Source organism: Halteromyces radiatus (assembly GCF_025201355.1).
Source record: "Halteromyces radiatus strain CBS 162.75 chromosome Unknown BX664scaffold_1, whole genome shotgun sequence".
Lineage (NCBI taxonomy): Eukaryota > Fungi > Mucoromycota > Mucoromycetes > Mucorales > Cunninghamellaceae > Halteromyces > Halteromyces radiatus.
In genome coordinates, this window is record NW_026251687.1 from 960619 (window position 1) to 984461 (window position 23843).

General features: G+C 33.5%; 11 protein-coding genes across 11 annotated transcripts; 5 read left to right on the forward strand and 6 right to left on the reverse strand.

Moving 5' to 3' along the window:
- Positions 1–195: 195 nt before the first annotated feature.
- Positions 196–992, forward strand: BX664DRAFT_253893 (S-adenosyl-L-methionine-dependent methyltransferase; the record flags this gene model as incomplete). Its single annotated transcript, XM_051540332.1, has 2 exons — positions 196–395; positions 476–992. 2 exons carry the CDS (start codon positions 196–198, stop codon positions 990–992), a joined length of 717 nt encoding a protein of 238 aa, XP_051404387.1.
- A 905-nt stretch (positions 993–1897) lies between these two features.
- Positions 1898–2876, reverse strand: BX664DRAFT_381478 (uncharacterized protein). The gene has a single exon (XM_051548966.1). The coding sequence runs from the start codon at positions 2864–2866 to the stop codon at positions 2093–2095; it is 774 nt and encodes a 257-aa protein (XP_051404388.1). The 5' UTR covers positions 2867–2876; the 3' UTR covers positions 1898–2092.
- Positions 2877–3313: 437 nt separating this feature from the next.
- Positions 3314–3845, forward strand: BX664DRAFT_319653 (uncharacterized protein). Its single transcript, XM_051542980.1, has one exon. The coding sequence runs from the start codon at positions 3399–3401 to the stop codon at positions 3675–3677; it is 279 nt and encodes a 92-aa protein (XP_051404389.1). The 5' UTR covers positions 3314–3398; the 3' UTR covers positions 3678–3845.
- Positions 3846–5254: 1409 nt separating this feature from the next.
- BX664DRAFT_319655 (uncharacterized protein) lies at positions 5255–5956 on the reverse strand. The gene has a single exon (XM_051542981.1). The coding sequence runs from the start codon at positions 5855–5857 to the stop codon at positions 5390–5392; it is 468 nt and encodes a 155-aa protein (XP_051404390.1). The 5' UTR covers positions 5858–5956; the 3' UTR covers positions 5255–5389.
- Positions 5957–10694: 4738 nt separating this feature from the next.
- On the reverse strand, positions 10695–12129 carry BX664DRAFT_309854 (uncharacterized protein; the record flags this gene model as incomplete). The annotated part of the gene is made up of 8 exons (XM_051542530.1): positions 10695–10826; position 10862; positions 10932–11095; positions 11435–11484; positions 11559–11697; positions 11845–11865; positions 11914–12016; positions 12053–12129. The coding sequence occupies 8 exons, from the start codon at positions 12127–12129 to the stop codon at positions 10695–10697; spliced, it is 687 nt and encodes a 228-aa protein (XP_051404391.1).
- Positions 12130–12537: 408 nt separating this feature from the next.
- On the forward strand, positions 12538–15592 carry BX664DRAFT_354338 (uncharacterized protein). The gene is made up of 2 exons (XM_051547738.1): positions 12538–14484; positions 14571–15592. The coding sequence occupies exons 1-2, from the start codon at positions 12669–12671 to the stop codon at positions 15404–15406; spliced, it is 2652 nt and encodes an 883-aa protein (XP_051404392.1). The 5' UTR covers positions 12538–12668; the 3' UTR covers positions 15407–15592.
- An 829-nt stretch (positions 15593–16421) lies between these two features.
- Positions 16422–18045, reverse strand: BX664DRAFT_7602 (homocitrate synthase). Its single transcript, XM_051549729.1, has 4 exons — positions 17841–18045; positions 17328–17773; positions 17105–17243; positions 16422–17008 (listed from the first exon to the last, which is right to left on the reverse strand). The coding sequence occupies exons 1-4, from the start codon at positions 17989–17991 to the stop codon at positions 16446–16448; spliced, it is 1299 nt and encodes a 432-aa protein (XP_051404393.1). The 5' UTR covers positions 17992–18045; the 3' UTR covers positions 16422–16445.
- Positions 18046–18274: 229 nt separating this feature from the next.
- Positions 18275–19772, reverse strand: BX664DRAFT_319666 (Rho GTPase activation protein). The gene is made up of 3 exons (XM_051542982.1): positions 19597–19772; positions 19174–19518; positions 18275–19106 (listed from the first exon to the last, which is right to left on the reverse strand). Exons 1-3 carry the CDS (start codon positions 19706–19708, stop codon positions 18385–18387), a joined length of 1179 nt encoding a protein of 392 aa, XP_051404394.1. The 5' UTR covers positions 19709–19772; the 3' UTR covers positions 18275–18384.
- A 129-nt stretch (positions 19773–19901) lies between these two features.
- Positions 19902–20670, forward strand: BX664DRAFT_319668 (uncharacterized protein). The gene is made up of 3 exons (XM_051542983.1): positions 19902–20115; positions 20184–20438; positions 20505–20670. The coding sequence occupies exons 1-3, from the start codon at positions 19982–19984 to the stop codon at positions 20566–20568; spliced, it is 453 nt and encodes a 150-aa protein (XP_051404395.1). The 5' UTR covers positions 19902–19981; the 3' UTR covers positions 20569–20670.
- Positions 20671–20878: 208 nt separating this feature from the next.
- On the forward strand, positions 20879–22359 carry BX664DRAFT_319669 (GNS1/SUR4 family-domain-containing protein). Its single transcript, XM_051542984.1, has 4 exons — positions 20879–21064; positions 21127–21438; positions 21508–21581; positions 21689–22359. The coding sequence occupies exons 1-4, from the start codon at positions 20908–20910 to the stop codon at positions 22061–22063; spliced, it is 918 nt and encodes a 305-aa protein (XP_051404396.1). The 5' UTR covers positions 20879–20907; the 3' UTR covers positions 22064–22359.
- BX664DRAFT_271668 (uncharacterized protein) lies at positions 22328–23765 on the reverse strand. The gene is made up of 2 exons (XM_051541160.1): positions 23076–23765; positions 22328–22979 (listed from the first exon to the last, which is right to left on the reverse strand). Exons 1-2 carry the CDS (start codon positions 23731–23733, stop codon positions 22414–22416), a joined length of 1224 nt encoding a protein of 407 aa, XP_051404397.1. The 5' UTR covers positions 23734–23765; the 3' UTR covers positions 22328–22413.
- Between the last annotated feature and the right edge of the window lie 78 nt (positions 23766–23843).

The window sequence follows — 23843 nt, forward strand, 5'->3', positions numbered from 1 at the left end:
AATTTTTCCCATCCTTAGCCTTAAAAAAAAAAGGTGGAAGAGACTTCAAGTCCGCCGTCCTTTTTTTTTTTTATTATTTTTATTCCCGTTTTCCCATTCTTATACCTTTTTTTTTTTTTTTTTACTTATTTTATGTAGCACTATCTTTTGAAAAATGCTCGAAATACAAACTGTTGTGCTTTGGATAAAATGACGATGATACCCGAAACAATTTTGGATGTTGGTACTGGAAATGGTATCTGGGCTTATGAAATGGCTATTCAACTCCCATCTACTCGAGTGATTGGTATGGGACTTCGATCTGTATCTGAACAACCTGGTCAACCAAGTAATCTTGAATATATCCAAACCGATATCCATCAACCATGGGATCTTGCTTCTGATTCTATTGACTTGTAAGTAAAACATATAGAATTATTTCCTAATGGACCTTTTTTTTTTTATTTATTTATTTTTTTTTTTTTTTTTTTTTTAGAATCTTTCAACGTTCCATGGGACCAACAGTGACAACAGAACAATGGAATCATATTATTTCGGAAAGTCGACGTGTATTGAAACCGGGAGGTTATATTGAATGGGTAGAATGTGATGTGATGCATCATCGACCAGGTCCTATTCAACAAGCTTTTGATGAATTCGTTCAACAAGAATGGCATGCCAAAGGAATGGATTTTTATTATACCTCGACTTTTGATCAAAGGATAGAAAACGATTTTGACTTGGAATTGCTACATCATATGACATGGGATATTCCGATTGGTGAATGGCACGATGAAATTCATGGCAAACAACTAGGATTTATCAATCAGGACGTACAAAAGGCTACCTACCGAAACAAGAAATCTTACTACTCTTCTGCTTGGTCCATGACATCTGAAGATTATGATGCTGCCGTACAAGCTCTTCTTTTGGAGTTTGAAGAATACAAAAGTTTCTCTCGTTTCCATTGTTGGTTGGCAAGAAAAAAAAATCATGACATCTCATCAGCCTAATGTAATATATTTTTTATGGTTTGAAAATCAATTCATTTTATTCTGTTTTATCATCCCCCCACTTTTTTTTTTTTAGACAACCTGCACTAGTATAGACATCATTCATCTTATATTTATACATCTTTTGCATTGTAACATTAGTATCATTTTTACATTCATTAGTTTTAAAGTATCATTATCTCATCATTCTTTTTCATCATCATCAAATAAAAAGACACTCTTTTCTTTACCAAATAAATATTCCTAAAATAGGACAAAATATGAGATCACCTTTCCTTTGTTTTTCTTCATTTTAGTCTGAACATATACTTTTGAATTCTCTCGCTGGAACTTCCGCCAGAAATTTGTCTAGATGATTGGTTTCTTCTGTATGATTCGTTTTATGGGTTAGTGTGTGTGCATAGGTGATTCATTTTATGAGTCAATTGTGAAATGATAGTATTGTTGCTGCCAACAAGGATGAGCTATAAATGTTGATTGTCTTAAAAGGAAGCAGCAAACTATATGATGATGATGATGACATTTAAAAACTATAAAAATAGAATATTTGGAAGCAAAAAAAAAAAAGAAATCCAAAAGAATCATCATGAGAAAACCATCCTCATTATTCGCTATGATGATCATGTTGATCATTACCATTGTCATCATAGTGATCAATGTCCAAAAGAGTCATATCAATCTACTAGCATGATATGAATCATCATCATTTTATAAATCTCTTTGTTTACTAAACTAGTTTGAAATTCTTTGTTCATCATCACTTGATTTCGAAAAGTCCTAACAGTGGAGGGCTAGATCACTCACTTTCCAAAGATAGGAGGAGAACTAAATAAGGAGGATGAAAGACAGAAGAAGGAGTAACAGGCAAAAAAAACCAAAAAAAGGAAGGAGTGAAAAAAAAAAAAGAGAGAGAGAAAATAGTACAATTCTTTATTTATATACATATACACAATGGGAGTGGGGAAAACTAAAAACGAAGACTAAATAACAAAGGGAAAACTATGTTGAAAAAAAAAGAGAATAAAAAAAAATATTTGTAAAAGTGATTCACTATTGACTAGAGGGAAAAATGGGAGAAGAGAAAGGGGTACAGAGAGATTTTAATACAAGTAAGGTGGTTGGTGAGAACGATGAATACTAGACCGTTGACCAAAGTATGAATGAGACCGTGCCGGCGGATTGAAGGATCTTGAACTAAAAGGTCTTGGTGTATTATTTTCCATGTTGTTTCTAAATCGTTGTTGTTGTTGTTGTTGTTGTTGTTGTGGTAATGATATAAAAGTTGATTGTTGTTCCAGAGAACTAGGATTAGAAGATGACCAGCGACTTGGTTTCCTCTTTTTTTGCTCCTGTTGTTGTTGTTGTTGTTGTTCTATATCTTTTTGTAGATCTATAGACTGTTGTTTTTGTCGTTGTTGTTGTTCTTCTTCTTCTACTAATCGCTTCATGAGTTGGAAAAGATTATGTTTTTCTTCACGTAAAGCTGCCAGTTTTGCCAAGATATCTTCAGTTGATAAGTTTGACTTGTTTTGATCAAGAGGTGAAGAAGAATCCATAGTAAAAGTTGTGTTTGGTGTAAGAGGAGGAGTATTGTCAGTAGAAGTAGAAGTCATAGAAGGAAAGTCGGCCATAGGACTTTCAACAGGAGGAGAAGGTAAACCACTAATCATATCATCATAGACCAAATTTTTATTCTTTTTGTTCTTTTTGATCTTTTTATTGTCTTTAGAAGGAGTGGGTGAAGAAGAAGAATTCCTTTTCCTTGAAGCCAATATAGTACGAATGTTAACAAATTGGTGTGAAGGTTGTAGATCATAAGTAACAATTGAATTCTTTGGAAGAGGTTGTTCAATATCAAATATAGTTTCTATCATTATTATATACAAATAAAAAAAAAAAAGAAATAAAATAAAAAGAAAAGAAAAAGAAAAAAAAGAAAAAAAAATTCAGAGCTTCTTTTTTTAGAAAAAGAAAAAAAAAAAACTTTTTTCTTCTATGATTGTTATTCGATGGGTTTTACACTATAAGTTGAATTGAAACGGCGATGAAGACAAAACTAAAGAGTTGCCCAAAACCCTAACCAATATATATATATATACTCGTGCTTTTTTATTTTAAAAAGACACATTTTTTTATACTGACCCCCCTTCTTATATAAAATACTCCCTTTTATTTCTATTTTTGAAATCATGTCTGTTTTTATATAATAAACCTTTTCTTTTTTTTTTATATTAAAAATCCATATGGTATCCCTTTTCTTCGGCTTTCTTGTCAAATTCAATTTCTTATTGGATGCTGTTATTGAATTTATTGAGAACGCCACTCTGACTCAAATAATTTTATCCGGTTTTGTTATTTTTCCCTTCTCCACTTTTCTTTTCTTCTTCTTTTTATATATACATTATTATGGCCAATACTCGTACACAAGTCTTATCTTTATATCGTGACCTCTTACGACATGGTAACAAATTCTCTTCTTACAACTTTAGAGCTTATGCCATTCGACGTTCAAAAGATGCTTTTCGTGCTCACCAAAACGAATCCGATCCTGCCATCATTAATCAACTATTAAAAAAAGGTGAACACGACTTGGCTGTAGTTAAACGACAAGCTGCTATTAGTAATCTCTATACAACTGGTGATCATCTTGTTATTGAAAATACTGTCAAACCTCGTCATGTTTAGTTATATCCTCTTTTCTCTCTTTTTTTTTATATTATTGACAATATATTATATTTTTTTGTTTACATTCCCTACTCTTCCTCTTCCTCACTTTTTTTTAGTTACCTTGTATTTATTTATATATAAATCTTACATATTGTATCAATAAACAATCCTTTTATTATTACTTTTTTTTTTTATTTCAATGTTCAAAGTTTTTGATTATTTGCTAGACCTAGAGCTAGAAGTTTATACTTGTTTCAAAAAATGACACTGTTTGATTGAATGGTGATCATATGTGATAGTGACTTCTACAATATCGATAATGATCAATAGTAATACTCGGTAGTTATAAGATGGTAAACAATGATTATTTATTAACATTTATGGCTTGGTAATTTGGCTTTGCCTCATTTTTTTTTTTTTTTTTTATTCGACGATGATGATCATCACCCACCAAAGATCATCATAGGTTTCATTCAAATGCCACAGAGTATTATTTATTTTATCTATCATATCCAGTAACATATCACAAAATAAACTTCATAAAAACCCATATTTCAATTAGTAAATTGACAAAAAAAAAAAAAAAGGTATCTTTTATTTCCATATGCAAAGGATGAATTGATTGATTATAAGTATTTTATAAACATAAGTTTAAATATATACATAATCTACTAATATTGAATCATCATCAGCCAAAGGGCACTTCCATTGTGGCATCCATAGTCAATCGGACGGAATCTTGTAGCCAGCTTGTTTCTTGATTTTAAAAAAAAAAAAGAGTCAGTGCTTTCATATGCAATGAAAAAAATACAGTAGTATACTTACTGTGAAGACGAAAACCGGAAGAGTGATATTTTATATTATATCCTGATATGATTCCATTCAGGTGGAACATGTAACCCTTGGAAACAATATTGAATAAAATAAAGAATGATGAAATATAACAAATGAAAGAAAGGGAAAGAGAGGGCAAAAAAAAAAAAAAAAAAAAAAAAGATCCTATCCAATCACGATGTAAAGAGTTCCCGCGTTACCATATATGGTATATGCTCCCATGCATAAAACATTTTTACAGTAGTTAAAAAGTAAGTCTTAGAGACAAGAGTAAAAATATAAAACATTAAAAAGATGAACTATATACAATATGATGATGATGATGATGATGAGGATTAAAGAAAATATTTTATTGGTTTTATATAGCACTGAGAACTTTCACTATTCTAAGGGGCTAAACCGGGGATAGAACTATTTCTAGCAGGTAGTGATCTAAAAAAAATATACTATGTGATGTATATAAAAAAAGGATTCTTGGGTATTGGATGGGGTCACAAGTGGATAAGAGCTGGTAGTTTTTTTTTTTTTTTTTTTTTTTTTTTTTTTTTTTTTTTTTTTTTTGATGATGATGATGATGATGATGATGATGATGATGATGGTGACGATGATGGTGGTGATGATATTCAAGTTATTATGCCATCTGGATTTGGACTAAGTTGTTTCCACCCAAAAACCCCCCAAAAAAAGAAACGGCGTTTAAAAAAAGAAGTGGTGAGTGATCACTATAAGATATATGAAAATGTACTTACAATTAAAAATTTCCAACTGGCACAAGGCACAGTGAACATACCCTCAACCATTCCAGGATGGGATATGTTACAAAAAGAGGAATTGTCGTATAATCACAAAATATTGTTCCAGAAGAGGTAGCCCAAGATCCAGTTGTTCATTCATATTTAGGAGGAGGAAGAGGAGCGGAGGAACGGGGACGGCACAGAACCATATAACTCTTGTTGTAGTCCAGACATAATCATGTTCATTGATGCATTGGCATCCCGTGATCTTGCAATACACCCAAACTTCTTACCAATGCATTCAGGATTCACACATATGACTGTCCCAAGATTAAGCTTGCCAGATTGTTTGCGAGGATGGTTGACAACGTGATGACAAAGACAGCACAGCTTCGTGGTTCGATATTCGTCGGTGATGAATACCTTTGATTGCTGTTCAATAGTGGCGATGACATCTAGTTGACTACGTCGCAGGAAGCCTTTGATTCTTGAACCTGTTCCACGACCGGCAGCGCCATAGAAAAACTTGAGATCGACATTGCTGTTGATGGTAGAAGTAGCCGCGGAGTGATGATATTGTATCCTATCCCGATGGTACTTCATAACATGGTTTAGACCTCGTTGCTTCATTCTTGGTTGCGATCGTCGTTGTTGTTTGCACCATTTTCCTTGATAAAATGAACGAAGCTTGTTGGCATTTTCCCGTTGTTTCTACGATTAAAAAAAAAAAAAAAAAAAAAAAAAGAGGATTACTCGTATGAACTTAATGACACTTTAGTTCTTTCTTACCTTGTGTTTGTTGATAATTGCCTCTTTGTTGTATGATAATGCCACGTTAACTGCAAAATTAGCCAGATCAGCTTCAGTTTGCATAATAGTATCATCGTTTGCCTATGATATCAAATAAAAAATAATAATTATGAAACGTCTTTGGATTTATTTTCTGCTATATCTTCTCTTACCTTCTTATTATTCATCTTTGTTCGAGACCTTTTTGACATCGTCTTATTATCGATATCCTTGCTGCTGATGGGAAAAGTCGGTAACTTCATCATTATCCTGATGCTGTGGTCGTCGTCAAGATCCATTTCCTGAGAGAATTGTTCGAGAGGTTGGAAACGGTTGTCAAGGGACAAATGGAAGGATACTTTTTGTTTATCAGCATAAGTCGTTTGTAACATCGTTGAAAGACCAGGATCACAGCCTACTAAAAGTTGATCTGAAGTGGTTGCTTGAAACACTGGTGAAGTATTAGCGATGATTGTATCATTATCTTCAACGTAAGCTTCTTCAAATGCTTCCTTCTTTTCGTCTTTCAATTGACTTCGACTGTTCTCTATTTGTAAGAGCTGGGATATCAATTTGTCACGTCGCGCCTTCATTTGAGATCTATTCTTTATCAAATCGTTTTTGCTGGTTGATGATGAAACCAAAGATGATATATCGACCTGGGCCAGCTTCTTTCTTTTATATCGCTTTTGTCGTTGTTGCTTTGTCGATCCGCCAATATTGCCTGATCCAAATGATGCCGCCATGCTGTTCAAAGTATTGGTGATCTTGGAAATTTCTGCATTCACTTGTGCCAGCTCCATTGTTGGTTCTTTCATATTGTCTTTCAACTTGGATAATTGTTCATCGACCTTCAACATCTTGTCATCACCAGAAGAGGATTGAGTTTTTCGTCTCTTGCTTGTATCCGTTGTTATCACCACTTGTTGCTTTCGTTTCCCTTTTCTGTCGATTTTACCAGTTGTTGCTGCTACTGATGTTGTTGCTGTAGATGATGTTGCTACCGACGATGTTAATGTTGATGTTGTTGCTGTTGTAGTGAGAGCCATGTTCTTTTTTATCTGAATTCGTACCACACCAAATGTTGTAACGATCAGGCGGTAATCAAAGGAATATCCAGATACCTTTCGACAAAGTTCTTCAATAAATGGTAGGTTGAAGAAGGCACCAAACATAGATTTTCGTTGTTCCACAGCTTTTGCTTCACTAGTAATCACATTACCATGAAAGAATACGTCGAATCCAAGTGAGTTCAGAGGAGCAGTTTCGCCAGCCTTGATCCGTTGTCCACCTTGTCTAAATTTTAACAAGCAAAACAGATTGTAAAGAGATCTTGCATCTAAGAAGATTGCTGCCAGTGTCGACGGATTTTTCGTTGGTATCGGTAACCGTTGAAATTTGCGATAATCGGTGATATAAAGAATTGAATTACACAGCAAGATGAGAGGGTACTGGAAGATCGGATGTTGGTCCACGCTTTTGTTATATGAACGAGGTAAAACGAAAGGTAGAAAAAAATGATATAACTTGAGGATAATGGGAACTTCTATTTCCTTGAGTTGGATGTATTTGACATGAGATTGAAGAAGTTCGGCATCAGCATCTTCAGGGAGGGAATTCTTCAGTAGGAGGGCCTTCAATAGTCTTGCTAATTTCTGTAAACGTTTCGCGGATGGCTCATTGGACAAGAGTGTTGGATCAATACCGGTATCAGTGCCTTCTTGGGAAACAGAAGATGTTGTGGTGGAGCCAGTAGGTACAGTTGTAGTAGCAGTAGTAGCAGTAGTAGTAATAGTAGTCTTCCTTAATTCAATCACTTGTTCCAATTCTTTTAAATGACGCTTTTTCCTTTCCAGAGCTTCAGGATTCAGAATATGATCATGCTTTTGAATGCGATGGATACGATTTTGGTCTCTTCTTCGACGACACAACAAGGCGTAAGTTGATGACTTTGGTTTGCTAAAAAAAAAAAAAGTTAATAATGATACAAGTCGCTAATCATCATCATAAACTAATTTCTCTTTTTGTTTTTACCTTGGCTTTTTTGATTCAGCTTTCGTTTCCTTTGTCGTTTCCTTTGTTGTTTCCTTTTTGTACTTGGTGCTGCCTTCTTCTTCTTTATTTGGTGAGAGGTGGCATCGTAAAAGGACATAGAGAGCTTTTCCCAAAATGTAATCGGTCAACTTGCCTTCATACATGATTTTGAGGTTGGTGGCGTACTGGGTGACGTATGTACTCATGATTGAGCCCATTCCAGGAGGTGATGGGGTAATTGTGGCATCTTTCATATCATCACGGTTGAAATCAAAGAAACCAGAACGTTGGGTTTGTGAGGAGGGCACTGGAACGGACGAGGAAGACGAAGGTTCAGAAGGAGCTGTTGATGTCGATTGTTGAGCGGATGTACTGGATGTACTGGATGTGATTGAAGTGAGCATCTGCTGTAAGTGATTGCTGGAGTAGAGATCCGAATATTTTCGACCATCGATGGAGTCATTTTTAAGCATCTTGTTTTTCAGATCATTTGAAGGTGGAGCCACTGTCAAAGGACTATCCATAGTGTTTCGTTGCACTTTTTCAGGTATAATTCCCATGATGTCAACAGGAGGTCCACTATCATAGAGAATAGATCAATAAATCTCTTTTCAATTGAATATATAAAATGGTTTAACTTACGTAGCTCTTCTAGTTAAGTCCAATGCCAAAATTGTTGAGAGATCCATCATTTTGTCAGAAACAACTTCCCGGCAACGATCAATAGTGTTCATGAATACTTTTTTTTCGTCCACTGTCAAATCGGTTCTCAATATTTCTGTCAATGGCCTTGATATCACTTTTATACTGGGTGTTGTGTAGTTGAATTGAGAGCTGTCATCATCATCGTCACCTTCAGTAATTGATGCAAAATGTTCATCCAGAGCATGATCAATATTGTCGTCCAAGAATGTGAACCAGAGGGCAAAGAAGTCAATAGCTTCGGTGTCAACACACTGTCTGATGTTAGAGGTGGTAACGGCACGCTGTTGTGGATGTTCTATCATAATGGTTATAATAATAATAAACGGTAAAAAAAACAAAAAAAAAAAAGGAAAGTTAGTTAAGTCATATGACCTCTGTATTAAATATTTACCATCGTTGTATTTATTGGCAGTGTCCTTGTAGAGATCTCTCAGTCCCAGCTTCTTTCCTTTCTTGCTTTGTTCTTGCTTCAAAAGATCCGCCTTGAATTGTTCTTTTCCTGGCTGCTTTTTCTTTCCTTTCGTCTTGTTCTGCATGGTCCTGATTGTATTGGCTAGTCGAATGGGAAAGGTCAGTTTCATACATCTGATACATTCTGCTTTATCCAGAGGTGTTGCTTGAGACCCTTTTCTTCTTTGATCTTGAGTGTGAAGTTCAGCTCTCCGATATGTTGATTGATCAAAACGGTTTGGGTTTAATCTTCCCATAATAAGTAAATCAAGGAAAAAGAAAATAGATGTGTTCTAAACGATAATAAAAGAATAAAAAAGATATAATAGAGTATAGAGAATTGTAATAATGTGTAAAAAAAAAGGAACATACGTAAGCAAAAAAAAAAAAAAAAAAAATGAAAAAGAAAGTGGAAAAAAAGGCAGGAAAAAAACAGGAAAAGGAAAAGAAAGAAAGACAAAAAAAAATGCATCAGAAAAAAGAGCACAGACATAAGGCGGAGATGAAATTTCTAAATTAGGTTACTCCACTCTTATGACAAAGAGTCCAATATATACAAGATAACGGTTGATTGTTTACGAAAAAAAGAGGTTTCTAAGATAGTCTTTCTTTTTTGATGCATTATGATAAATCTAGAAATGAAATGCATGATGTTCGATTTCTTATATTTTGTTTAAATATGATATGATGGTGTATGATTTTTGTATGATTTATGATCTCGATCGTAGCTTGATTCATATATTGTTTAAGCGTTATTGTACCAACATTCGAGTAGAAAAACGAAAAAACTATAATTCATTTTTAATATTTAGATTTCCTCAATGGAGTTTTACGGATGATCGTATTAACATTCGAAACACACGTGAGTAAACAAAAAAAAAAAAAGAAAAAAGAAAACATTGTCTTGTCTGCTGACATTGGAGTAGGTTCCGCATATTTCATTTTTGACATTTTAGATGTTCTTCCATGGATTTATTTATTTTATTTGACTCAAATATGATAATGATATCGTAAGTACGTTAAAAAATAAATAACAATACTATCTAAATAACCTGGATCTCATCATCCGTCATTAGTTCATTATCATGAATATGAACTTCATTCAGTCAATAATCAAGTCTATGATTCATTGCTATACGTAACTATTGTGCGCCCATGGACGATATATTTATTCTTTCTTATATGCTCTTTATTTGGTATACACTGGAATCACACATTAGCTTGAATATTTTTGTACAATAAATATAGCGTATATAATAAAAAAAAAAAACTTTTTTTTTTTACCAATAATACAAACGAATAATGAAGAGTAGAAATAATATATTGATGATTATACTTTATTTATATCAAATAAAGTATTGTAAAGAAAAAAAAAGAAGAATATATACAACAACAATAATAAAAAAAAAAAAACTAACAAAATACCAATAATCATCATGATTATCCAGATGTGTGATGATTGGGGAGAGCGATATCATCAATAACATTCCTAAAACTGACGTATTCTTTCGTTTAACAGTTTCTTCTTATCAATATCCAGATACGGCCATCCAGGTTGAGTCAATTGAATTGACTTAGTTGCTAGTATTATCGTAAACTTGTTGGTGTGGAATACAGCATTCTATAATAAAGAAGAATTATTAGTAAACACTATACCCTATAATATAGATGATTACTTACAGATCAAAAAGCTTTGGGTCATAGTTTCATCTTGCCATTGCTGTACCAATAATAAGTCTTGAAATATGTATAAAATTCAGAGAAATCAGTTTTATATCTCGATTGGAAAAGATCAAATATTTCACTTGAAACTGCATGCATCATATCATTCAACTTAATACGAGTTGCATCCAATAACTGTAGAGTTTCGTACTTGTCATCACCTTTGGTCTATATAATAAAGATAAAACAGTAAGTTATACATACAATAATAGAACGATGAATTATTTTTTATAATTCATTTTACCCTCGATGTCAAATTCTTTTCTCATGCACGTTTGATGTGCCAGTGACACAATAAAATAATTACACCATCATTGAAGATAGATCGAAGACCTGATACAATCATCACACGCTGTACATTCAAATTATTGTTGGCCTTGATCTACTCTAACCATATCAGGTACTATTTCATTAGATGTAACCATAAAAGCAATATGGACACGTTTGTTGATTACAGGAGAGCGGAAAACAACAGTATACAGATAACAAATATTCATTCAATTTCACCATAGACTTGCAAGCTTGACGAGTAGAATCAATACACCAATCCATGAATTCTTCAAGTAGGTATAATAATGAAATATAAATACAATTGACCTCTTTATTAATTTATTTTCTATAAAAGACTTACTTTTTTTGCCGTTATGAGTATATACAACGTGCAGGGTAATATAATTCCTGTTGTTCAAATATTCCATCCACAGAGTCATACTAGCATGATCAACAGCATTTTTTCTAGACAACTGGTTCAACTTTTGATGATTGATATTCTTGATATGTTGGTGTTTAACGAGAGTGGACGAATAAAAAGAGCATATAATAATTCCAAAATTCATTTCCAACTATAATCTATGATATCCAAAGAAAATATTGAGCATAACTTCATTCAAAATAGTATAATTAAAAGCAAATCTTACCTCATCAATTCGATCGTAATTCTATTATAACAATGACCTGATAGACTTCCAATCTATATGTTTTTTCACTTTGTCAACAGTCCTTTGTAGATTTGTCAAAGTCACCAGAGTTGTCTTTGTCATGAATTCAGTTATAGAACCATTGGAGAAGATGCGCTTTGTGAATTTGGTCCTGCAATCGATTTTGTAGGTGGCTTGCTCACTTTACCTTTCCTTGCTGTTGTAGTTACTGGTGTCAATGCTAGGTAATGAAGATGAAGTTGACGATGACAAAAAACTGGCCATGTCCTAGAAGTGACTTTATTCCTGAGGATACAAGAAAGAAAAGAAAGAGGGCACAGATTGTGACACAGCTTCCCAAAAAGATGATATGAGCATCAACAATAACGAAATGTTAAAAAAAAACAGAACACGTACCTTTTTTATCCAACGGCAAACGATAACATAGCATACGTAAAGAAAAGACGAAGAAACAAGGCGAAAGAGAAAAAAAAAATATTAAAAAAAACGCGTAAATGAAAAATAATTTGCAGCCAATAGTCAGCCAATAGCAAACCAGCAAATATTAACAGTGGGAAGAGAGGTCAAATTTCAGAAGGAAGGTTTGGATTTATTGGCGGTATTTCAATTTGGCAACATATATTGGTATTTTTCATTCTGTTTGATTTCTTTTTCATATATTTATATTTTATATTTTTTTTTTTATTATTTTATTTTTCTTCTCACTTTGTACGTTTACTTTGATTTACTTATAACTTATCTATTTATCTAATAGTTATAAACTTTCAAAACGGTTGGCTTCAAATTGTCGGTCATCTCACGCAATGGAAAGCTCTCACTGCAACAGCAACAGCAATAATAGTTATCTTGATCGTGAACTAGAAGATGGTCCTTTGTTCCGAGCAACTCTAGCTCAGTTAGAAAACCGAACAGGTGCTCTGAAAGCAAACGTGAAACGTCTCTTGAAAACAGCAAGTCAATCATTAGAAGCGAAACAACAATGGTTAAAGGCTGACATCAATTTTGTGGATGCTTTACGTGACATGCCAAGTCTCGATCCTCTGTCAACTCATTATCTCGACCAAGCATGGAAAGAACTATTGGATCAAAGAGAACGACTGGCTTTTTCTATGCAATCTTTACTCATTTCTCCTTTACAAAAACTGTACGATCTGGATATCAAAACAGCTGATATCAAGCGACGACAATTTGAAGAAGAAAGCAAAGATTATTATGCATTACTCTCCAAGTATCTCTCTATCAAATCGACTTGTCCTTCATATGATCAAAGCAACTCAACTTCAAACTACAACAACAATAATGCCAAGAAAAAGGAACAACGAAAATCTCTTGAACTGGAAGCCAAGCATACTGCCAAGCAGCGACACTTTGATCTGGTACGATTTGACTATTACAATTTTTTGATGGATCTGAATGGTGGCAAGAAGGAACAAGAAATTCTGTTTCATTTACTTACTTTTGAACAACGGGAATATGATTTTTATCAATCAGTTGCAAAAGGTTTAGCTCGATGGAAACCTGGATTGGATGAACTGGCTTCACTTATGGCTCAAGCTTCTTCTGAACAATGTATTGTCAACAAAGATCGATTGGAAAAGCGCCGTCAATTGGAATCAAAATGTTTACAGGATGAATTTGATACCACTATTACATCGGATTCTTTATCTCAACAAGAACCTAGGCGGAGTATTTCATCTACAAGAGATCTATCAAAATCTCAACAACAACAACAACCACCTATCTCACCGCGGTCACAAATGTCATTCTTCGATTCTGAAACTACAACAAGTATCAATAGCTTTTCTTCTGCATCATGTTTATCTCCTGATAGGCGCCGAACATCAATGGATCCTTCATCAAATTACAAAGATATACCTAAAGATGAAAATCAACAAGCCAATCGACGTAAAGAAGGATTTTTATTCTCACCTGGACGACCAACAAAATCCAATCCTGGCACTGGAAGTATTTGGCATAAACACTGGTCAGTCCTCAGTGGCGGACAACTTTATGAATACAGCAATTGGAAAAAACAACTTGAGCCTCACAACGATCCTATCGACCTACGTTTCGCAACAGTACGGGAAGCAAGGAATAGTGACAGACGCTTTTGTTTTGAAGTGATCACTCCTCATTTCAGTCGTGTCTATCAAGCAACATCACAGGAAGACATGCAAAGCTGGATTCAATCGATTTGTAATGCTATTGAAAGCGCGTTGAATGGTGGAAATTCTTCAGGTTTGGATCTTTCTTCGAACAACAATTTGATACCAACAGTACCAAGTAATGTAGATGATGAACATGCCAAGACTTTATTGGATCGTGCGACAACTGGAGAAGGAAACAGAAGGAAATCCTGGAAGGATCATGGAAAATCTCTAACTGTGGCGTTGAATGGATTAAGACGCAAGAAACTTCATAGTGCTCCCTCTTACCCTGCTACTGATGTTTACCATGCCATCACATCACCTCCTTCATCAAGTGACATCTCTGGCAACAAACCAAAAGTACCTATTTTGACATTACTACGAGAAAATCCCTCCAACAATTGGTGTGCTGACTGTGGGGCCAAAAATCCTGATTGGTGTTCATTGAATTTAGGTGTTGTCATTTGTATTGGTAAGAGAATATATTTAAATATGAGTGTATGTTATCGGTGCTCATCTTTTTTTTTTTTTTTTTTTTTTTTTTTTTTTTTTGAAAAGATTGTTCTGGTATTCACCGAAGTATGGGAACACATATCAGCAAAATTCGATCTCTCACTTTGGATACTGCTTCATATACAGCAGATGTAGTAAAAATGTTACAGCAGCTAGGAAACGACAAAACAAATGCGATACTGGAAGCAAACTTGGGGGAAGACTTTCAAAAAGTGACCATGAATGACTCTAGTGCAGCAAAACAAGCCTTTATTCGCGACAAGTATGAATTACATCGATTTGTAAAGTATCCTTTTGAATCATCCTTCGATAATCACAGTGACACGCTTCTTCAACTTCTTTTCCATGCCTTGGACAAGGATGATATACCGTTAGCTTTGAATGCATTGTTACTTGGTGCAGATCCCAATGGTCAACAATCCTCACAGTCTTCAATACCAACGCATCCTCAGCAAGGTAGTGAAACGGAGCAAGTCATTTTACCAGTATTGGATATCGATGGTAATCTTGTACATGATCGGACAACAAGTGTTTTCCTTCCATTACCACAGCATCCTCATCAGCAACAACAAGAACATAGTAATAATAATATCAACATGACTACTGTCCGCTATGCTTTACATTTTGCTCTTTTACACCCACGTAAGAATGATGACGATGATCAAAATACAATGGTATTCCCAATGGCAGAATTACTTTTACAAAATGGTGCTCGATTGGATTACATTGATACAGCAACTGGATACGAAGTGTCGGATTTATTATCATTTGGGGACAACTTGTCAGATCAAGCCATCAAGTATATCAATAACAAGAATCAAGCACGAGGACGTTCACCTATCTATCGTACACCTATGCCATCTTCCATCTCTCCTTCTTGACTCACCTGTTTGAAAAAAAAAAAAAAATTATATCGCCCTTACCTAATTACTCTCTTTACAATTGCCTTTGTTAGAATATTTATCCACTCTATGTACACACTTAGATATACCCCTTCTTTTTTTTTATATATATACATATCTATTCATTATTATAAATATATTCCAATAAAACTTGTTATTCTTCACATATCACTTTTTTTTTAGGTTATGTTTTGTTGTTGTATTCATCTCATCATATCTCCCCTCGATTTACTTTTGATATCCCTGACAATGGGATTTTTGCAGTCAAAATTTATCAAGGCATCTATACTACATGTTTATCATTAATTAAGTTAGTTATCTCACTCAAATATGATCATCATCGCAACAAATTTGGATCGAACATAGATAAAACTTTTTTTTTTTGATTATCTTAATAACGACTTAACCCACCCAATTTCTACAGTAAATTAAAAAGGAAGTGTTCAATAGTGGCATCTGTCCTCCAATAATGATCATCATCCAATAAAACTAGTGCCAACATTTCAAAAAAAAAAAAAAAAAAAAAAAAAAAAAAAAAGGACGAACCCATAGCTCTTCCAATTTCATTTTTTTAACTTAAATCTATCGTCATATCGTACAAATACCATTAATAAAGGATGTATATATGACTACTTGTTTTGTTAGTGGATCAAAAAGACAGTTTGTCGATAATACATAGCGCAAAAAGAAAATCATAGGTCACTTCATCTCGGTCTAAACAGGCAACAACACTGAATAAGATGTGTTGCTGATGATGAATTGATAATAAATCATGATGAAGGATGATCTTATAATAGAACCAGTGGTGGACGATAGATAAAATAAAGGTAAAACATAAATTTAGATTTTTTTTTTTGGTTTATTGAGTAGATACAAGATATATATATATATATATATATATAAGAAAAAAATGTCAATGTACATGGATGAAAAGAGAAATTGTGGTAACTATAATAATCAAGAGGTATGATAGTAACATGATGAAAGGATGATAATAATAAAAAACGTAGGGGATGTTCTAAGCTAACTGATCAGGATTGATAACAGTTTCTAACACTTCCAAATGACTTGATGTTTCCTTTGCAGAATGATATTGACGAAGTAGCACATCGACATTTTCCAAACTAAGAGGACGGATATCGGCCAATTCCTTGATTTTTTGAGTAACTTGTTTTGCATCTTCATCCGTCAATCCTAACTTGAGTTGTTCAATACGATTCTTGACAGCATTCCATCCAGTCAAACGATGGCCAATGGAAACATAACGAGATTGGTTAAAATCAACAGGATCTAAGATTTCATAAGTAGAAGGATTGTTGAGAATAGCCTTGGCATGAATCCCTGCCTTGTGAGTGAATGCACAATAACCAGTGATGTAATTGTTGAATGGCACTGTCACTTCCACAGCTTCGGCCACAATGTTCTCCACATCCCGAATCTTGGTCAAATCGTACTTGTTCTTCACATATGCCTTGTCAGCCGTGTACATACGTGCCAATAATCCCCCCAACGGTGTAATCCCATTACGTTCTCCAATACCCAACACTGAAGTATCAATATGAGTAGCACCAGCTTCCAAAGCTAATAATGAAAGAAAAAAAAAGTCAATCATCCATCTTATATTCTTCATCAACTTAAAAAAAAAAGAGTATATTATATTTATCCTTGTTGACTTACCAGCATAAGCATTAGCAATAGCACAACCAGTATCATTATGGAAATGACATTCAATATCACAGTTGACGACACTACGTAAAGTACGAACCAATTCATATACTTGACGAGGATTGGCACAACCCACTGTATCAGCAATTCCCTATCAAAAAAAAAAAAAAAAAAATCAATCATCATCATTCTTTTTTTTTTTTTTTTTTAATATTCATCATATATTTGAACTTACCACACGATCCACACCTAATTTATCGACTGCCTTATAAATGGAAAGCAAATCCACGAGATCGGAACGAAAAGAATCTTCAGTAGAGAAACGAACTTCTTTACCTTGATTTTTGATATAAGTGATGACTTCAGTAGCCTTGTTAGTGATGTATTCCATATCCTTGCCATGAGAGAATTCACGTAAATAACTTGATGTACCGATGACTACATCCACACCATCTACACCAGTATCAATGGCCAATCGAGCATCATCCATATGACAACGTGTATGAGTCAAGATCTTGGCCTTTAAACCTAATCCAGAAATGGTTTTACAATCATTGTAAGATTGTTCCGATGCCGCAGGTGATGTCAATTCAAGATAATCCACTCCCATTTCATCTAATGCTTTGGCAATTTCTACTTTCTTGGCTGTATCAAAAAATGCATTGGCAAATTGTTCTCCCTCTAATTTATATAAATAAAAAAAAAAAAAGAATGAGGAACATTCTTAATAAGTAATTTTTTTTTTTACCTCTAAGAGTAGATTCAATAATCTTAAACTTGGAAACATTGGACATTGGATCAGGATACTTGGGCATATAAGGAGAAACAATAGGTTCACGTACACGTTCATTGTTGTTGGAAGAACCATCTGTGTCATTATTATCTCTAGGAGGAGCCATGATATTATAAAAAATCAAACAAATAAATATTAAAAAAGTTGAAAAAAGAAAAAAAAAAAAAAAAAAAGGGAAAGAAAAGAATGAAAAAAATTGAAATTTTATATACAAAAAAAAAAAAAAAAGATGGGATCATAATAGATAATCTGAATCATGAATCAACCCCATGCGGAGACACAATCTAAACTAGATTTCCAAATAAGGACATGCCCAAGAGATTTCAAATTGTAAACTTGGCCATCTTTTTTTGATTATTTATCCCCAGCCAATGTAAGATAATCAGTTTTTTTTGTCATTAGAAGAAAAAAACTTTATTTCATCACAAACAAAAAAGGTAATACAAGTAAAAATATATTAAATAAAAAAAAAACAATGTACAGAAATAAATAAAAAAAATCAGAATAAACTAGATGTTTTGATACGTGGTTGAAGAGAGGCAATAGATTTTGGTCTTCGTAATAAAAAATGACGTTTCTTCTTTTCTTGTTCAGGATGATATTCTGGAATAGGTAATGGTGGTAAAGGGGTATCATTATAGATATGTTCATCATCTTTTGCTACACCAGGTATATGTCGTCCTCTATAGCCTTTTCGCATGACAATCACTCCATATCGATCATCTCCACTTGTTTTTGATGAGTTATCCAATAAATCCTCTTCTGGTACTGTGATTGTTGATTGAGTCCAAGGTGTATCAGATTCCATCATTATTGTAGGTATTGAATGTCGTTGCCATAAACCAGAATGGATGATATCAGGAGTATTAGATGGTCGCCAATGATCTAATAATATATCATGATGTTGAATTAATAAAGTCCATACTGTTGTCCATCTAGAGTTGGCAGCCATCACTTCATCCACACTTCCCAATAATTGTTGTTGTTGTCGTTTGTTATCATATTTCCCTAAATTGACATTTTTTTCTAATCCGGAACAAATAGGTGCCAATACCACAGCAAGAGCTTCTGGATTCATCAAATTTAAATGTTGATAATGTTGAACCCATGATACCACCAAAATAATATAATGCATGACGTGATAATGAGTTGTTGGAAAATCATTCTTGATCATCTTGGCCCATTCATAAACTAAACCACGATCATTTTCTGTCCAATTGGCTTATAATAACGAAAATAATCATTATCAATATTATTTCCTTTTTTTTTTTTTTTTTTTTTTTTTTACCATGTAATTGTAAAAATGGTTCATGATAAGCAATAGGAATAACAGGATCTGGTAAATGACGCAAGTACTTCTTAACAACACTTGTAATGGCATGAATATCGTTATTGGTCAGATCCAAATATTTTCCATAAGTGGGAGGTTGATCGAATTGTTGTTGAAGTTGATCCACTTCCATAGCTGCACCTGAGAGTCGAAATAATCCTTCTACACGTAATCCTCTTGCCAATATTTCTGTAAAGCAACGATTGACTGGATCTGGTACTGATAAACCATAAGGTGTTAATGTACCACATTGAGCAGCACATTCCAAAGGTGCACCAAAGATACCAGTGATACTAAAAGGAACTTTTTTTTTTTTTTTTTTGAATGAATGCGTGTTAACAAAAAAAAAAAGTAATATAGATCGTGTTCTAATATATTTACCTTCTGGTTTATAACTACCACCACAAAGGAAATAAGGTTTATGTCGAAAAAGGAAGGCTAAAGGATTCTTTTGTCGTTTCTTTTCAATTTGAATAGTATCACGAGCTTTCATGACATTTAAAAAAAAAATAAAAATAAAAGGAAAACAGAAGAGAAGAGAAGAAAAGAAAAAAAAAAAAAGAAAAGAAAATAAAAACATCTTTGTTTACATAGCATTTCCTTTTTTGGCATACGTGATATTTTGCAGTGGCATATACAGTTTTTTTTCTTTGGATTTTGAATTCAGTGTCCAATGAAAACTTCCACGTCAGTCGCTCTTCTTTTCTTTTTCTTTTCTTTTCTTTTTTTTTTTCTTTCTAATATTCTTTTCTATTACATTATTACAATGTATCGACTTTCTATATTACTTTTGATTACTTTATTCTATTTTATTATAACTGTTACTGCTGGTCCAGGAACAGCTCATAGATTTGATGAAAAAGATCATTCTAATTATGGTTCTGATAAAACGAATAAACAGTTAAGTAAACCTTTATATTATATTATATATAATATAATATTTATTTATATTTATTTTTATTATATAGACATTTACAAGAACATTTAGATGCTATGACTAAAGAAGGAGAAAAAGCTACTCAATTGAATGAAGATGATATGATATATTATTTATTTGTTTTACACGATAAAAATGGTGATGGTCACTTGGATGGTCATGAATTACGTGCGGCATTCTCAGATTTTGATCATGATCGTGAAGAAGATCCTACTAAATTTGTTTCTTTGGAAGATATCACATTGATGGTAGATCATGTTCTTGGTGAAGATGATTTGGATGGAGAGTAAGTTTTTAAATTTATTAATATAAACCATATTAAAATGATGGATATCTTTTATTTATTATTTAGTGGTATGATCTCTTGGGAAGAATATATGCAAAGTCAATTATATCATGGAAAAGGTGGATTTTAGTTTTAATATATCAAAATAAAATAAAATTTATATATATATTTTTATCCAGTCAAATGTCGAGGAGATGAGAAATTGACAGGATGGAAAATTTTTTTTCTTTTTTTTTCTTTTTTTTTTTTTCGGTTAGGAAGCCCGAACCTGAGTATAAAATAAATATTATAACAAGGTGCCAAAAAGAAATAAAGCTTTTCTGTTGGATAACTGTCAGCAATTATTTTTTCAACTCCACCTTATTTGTTTGTGCCTTTTTTTTTTCCATTGCCTACTTTTTTTTTTTTTTTCTTTTCTCCTTTTCTTCTTTTTTTTTTTCCTTCATCATCTTTTTTTTTTTTATCAATCATGGAAGTTTTAAAGTCACTTCAATTTACACCTGAATCACCTTTTGGTATTCGTCTTTATCCTTATTTCGAACAAGCATACCAAGCTGTCACTGGTCAAAAGGCTTCTGATTTCATTTTTACTCCCGGTATTACTCCTTTATCTACTGGCAATGAAGGTATATATAATCTTGTCTTGATCTTGATTTATTAATCTATTTTTTTTTTTTTTTTTTTTTAGTATGGATGAGTTGTATCACTTATTTTATTGTTATCTTTGGTGGTCGTTACTTGATGCAAAACTTTCCTGCTCAACGTCTTCAATTTTTCTTCCAAATCCATAACTTGTTATTGACTCTTGTTTCTGGTGCTCTCTTGGTATTGATGGTGGAAAACATTTTCCCTATTTTGTACCACAAAGGTTTACTTCACGCTGTTTGCGCTACTGATGCTTGGACTCAACCTCTTGAACTCTTGTATTACCTCAACTATCTTGTCAAATACTGGGAATTGATTGATACCGTTTTCCTTGTACTCAAGAAGAAGAAACTTGGTAAATATATATATATATATATAAATCATAAAAGGAAATGAATTATTTATTTTTTTTATTATCATATAGAATTCCTCCATTATTACCATCACAGTCTTACTATGGTTCTCTGTTATACTCAATTGGGTGGAAAAACATCAGTGGTAAGTGATCAAAAAGGAGAGAGAAAGAGAGAGTAAAAGAAAAGACATGTGATTTTAGTTGTCTTGTTATTGTTTGTATCTCACTCATCTTTATTTGTTTATGTTAGTCTTGGGTACCTATTGTTTTGAACTTGACCGTGCACGTTTTGATGTACTACTACTACTTCCGTACTGCTTCTGGAGCCAAGATCTGGTGGAAACGTTATTTGACCACAATGCAAATTGTTCAATTCATCATTGATTTGTTTGCCATTTACTTCTGTACTTACACTTACTTTGCCTTTACCTACTATCCTTACTTGCCTAACATGGGTTCTTGTGCTGGTACTGAAACTTCTGCTATCTTTGGTTGTGCTTTGTTGAGCTCTTACCTTTTGCTCTTCATTAACTTTTACCGTATCACCTACAACAAGAATAAATCTCTCAAGAAGAAGGCTGCTACCAATGGTTTTGCTCAACAACCCAAATCCAAAAAGATCTAGATTAATTTCCCCCCCCAATACACACACATTTCATATCATCATCCACCCACACTACTTATTCATATACATTTTGAAAAAAAAAGTTTTTTTTTATTATTCTATATACATTTCTTTTGTGTTTACTATTTTATTTAATCTACTATATCTATGAAAAATAAATAAAACAATCATGTTTTCCAAAAAAAAAATATCTAATGAAACTTTATTGATGGATATAAAAGAGAAGGGGATACAATTTAGAAGATGTTGTGTCAAAATCACATGCTTCGGAGTCCATACAAAAAAAAAAAAAAAAAGAGGGGGAGATGATGCATGGCGGGTAAACGAATAACGGGAAAAACGCATGGTTCCTAATAAGGTACACCCAAAGCCAAAAACACATTATAAAATAATAAAGCCCAACTATCCAAAGGTCCAGGCATACAATAACGTAGACAATCCGAACCACCTATATGTCCATCAGGTTGTTGATCCAAACTATAAGCCATATCCAGATATACACCACCAGCTTGTTCCACTACAGCTTGAGCCAATAAGTTACGTCGTTGATATTCACTCCATCCAAAAGGTAATTGTTGTCGATGTGTAGTTCCAAGTTGGTATGGTTGTTGCGCTTCATCACAGAAAGGATGCCCAATGAACGAGGATCTATATAAAATGAGAGCCGATGGTTGAATCTTCCGGATAGCTACCATCGTGGCTGCCAACTGTTGCACAAACGTCATATCATCCTCCATGACTGGTGATCGATTCAATAAAACAATCTTGAAAGCTGATAATGGTCCAAGGAATGGCCATTCTACCACATCCACCTTGGGTTGTCCATTGGCCACATTGACTTTTTTTCGCTTCGACAAGATATCATTCCGTATATATCGTAATCTAGCTTTCCTAGGTCTAGAGCAAATAGTATGATCTTTTTCATCGAAATCATATAAAATAAAATAATAAATAAATCCATCCATCATTCCTTCAAAATCACATCTTTTTTTTTTTTTAAAAAAAAAAATACCTTTGCAATTGAGTTCACCGTAACAAACGGTAGGTCCTTCACGTAAAGCATCCAATAAAAGATCATGTAATTGATATTGAACAAGGTCACCTACTAGAAGCATATGTCGTCCATGTAAAATATCACACCAGTCAGTAGTATGAATGGTATCAGATACTAAAGGACAATGAGCTGGAGGTCGCCATTGGTATTGAGTAGCTGGTCGAGGTGGAAGAAAAGGATTGTCCTTGTGTTGTCGCTGCCATTGTCGATCACATCTTCCATAAAGAGGATCTTGAAAATGAGGTAAGACTGAAGATGTAGAATGATATTGCCAGTTCCCTTGTTGTGTCCAGCACTGTACTAGGTTACGAAACGAAATGACTTGTTCCTTTGTTGTCAAAGCACTTCCAGGAATACCATCTTCCTGTTGTGGTAAGATGTGTTGTGTATATTGTTTTGCATAAGCGAGCATATCCTCTAAAGATCTATTATTGTCATTGGTCCATACAAAACTCGTACTATTGGTTGTAAAAGAAGGATGTGGTTGTTGATACCAGGGAAACGATAATGGTGATGGTACTATGTTGGTTGCTGGTAAAAGAACAAGAAACCAAGTCAAAATAATGATGATCAAGATCAATAATGTCAATCGCCTTTTTGATATACGATATTCCATCTAATAAACAAAGAGAGAGAGAGAAAAAAAAAAAAAAAAAAAGAAAAGAAAAGAAAAAGGAAATAACCCAGAAAAAAAAAAGATATGGACCCAAAAGTCCGTCGAAAAGT

Excerpts from the sequence above, each read along its gene's own strand:
- BX664DRAFT_381478 (XM_051548966.1), bottom strand. The coding sequence starts at position 2,866 with ATGATAGAAACTATATTTGATATTGAACAACCTCTTCCAAAGAATTCA.
- BX664DRAFT_319653 (XM_051542980.1), top strand. The coding sequence starts at position 3,399 with ATGGCCAATACTCGTACACAAGTCTTATCTTTATATCGTGACCTCTTA.
- BX664DRAFT_319655 (XM_051542981.1), bottom strand. The coding sequence starts at position 5,857 with ATGAAGCAACGAGGTCTAAACCATGTTATGAAGTACCATCGGGATAGG.
- BX664DRAFT_354338 (XM_051547738.1), top strand. The coding sequence starts at position 12,669 with ATGGAAAGCTCTCACTGCAACAGCAACAGCAATAATAGTTATCTTGAT. Across the intron at positions 14,485-14,570 it reads AGGTGTTGTCATTTGTATTG|ATTGTTCTGGTATTCACCGA; the intron begins GTAAGAGAATAT and ends TTTTTTGAAAAG.
- BX664DRAFT_7602 (XM_051549729.1), bottom strand. The coding sequence starts at position 17,991 with ATGGCTCCTCCTAGAGATAATAATGACACAGATGGTTCTTCCAACAAC. Across the intron at positions 17,774-17,840 it reads TATTGAATCTACTCTTAGAG|AGGGAGAACAATTTGCCAAT; the intron begins GTAAAAAAAAAA and ends TATATAAATTAG. Across the intron at positions 17,244-17,327 it reads AATTAGGTGTGGATCGTGTG|GGAATTGCTGATACAGTGGG; the intron begins GTAAGTTCAAAT and ends TTTTTTTGATAG.
- BX664DRAFT_319666 (XM_051542982.1), bottom strand. The coding sequence starts at position 19,708 with ATGAAAGCTCGTGATACTATTCAAATTGAAAAGAAACGACAAAAGAAT. Across the intron at positions 19,519-19,596 it reads TGGTAGTTATAAACCAGAAG|TTCCTTTTAGTATCACTGGT; the intron begins GTAAATATATTA and ends AAAAAAAAAAAG. Across the intron at positions 19,107-19,173 it reads ACCATTTTTACAATTACATG|CCAATTGGACAGAAAATGAT; the intron begins GTAAAAAAAAAA and ends CGTTATTATAAG.
- BX664DRAFT_319668 (XM_051542983.1), top strand. The coding sequence starts at position 19,982 with ATGTATCGACTTTCTATATTACTTTTGATTACTTTATTCTATTTTATT. Across the intron at positions 20,116-20,183 it reads TCTGATAAAACGAATAAACA|ACATTTACAAGAACATTTAG; the intron begins GTTAAGTAAACC and ends TTTATTATATAG. Across the intron at positions 20,439-20,504 it reads GAAGATGATTTGGATGGAGA|TGGTATGATCTCTTGGGAAG; the intron begins GTAAGTTTTTAA and ends TTTATTATTTAG.
- BX664DRAFT_319669 (XM_051542984.1), top strand. The coding sequence starts at position 20,908 with ATGGAAGTTTTAAAGTCACTTCAATTTACACCTGAATCACCTTTTGGT. Across the intron at positions 21,065-21,126 it reads TTTATCTACTGGCAATGAAG|TATGGATGAGTTGTATCACT; the intron begins GTATATATAATC and ends TTTTTTTTTTAG. Across the intron at positions 21,439-21,507 it reads ACTCAAGAAGAAGAAACTTG|AATTCCTCCATTATTACCAT; the intron begins GTAAATATATAT and ends ATTATCATATAG.
- BX664DRAFT_271668 (XM_051541160.1), bottom strand. The coding sequence starts at position 23,733 with ATGGAATATCGTATATCAAAAAGGCGATTGACATTATTGATCTTGATC. Across the intron at positions 22,980-23,075 it reads CGGTGAACTCAATTGCAAAG|ATCATACTATTTGCTCTAGA; the intron begins GTATTTTTTTTT and ends TCGATGAAAAAG.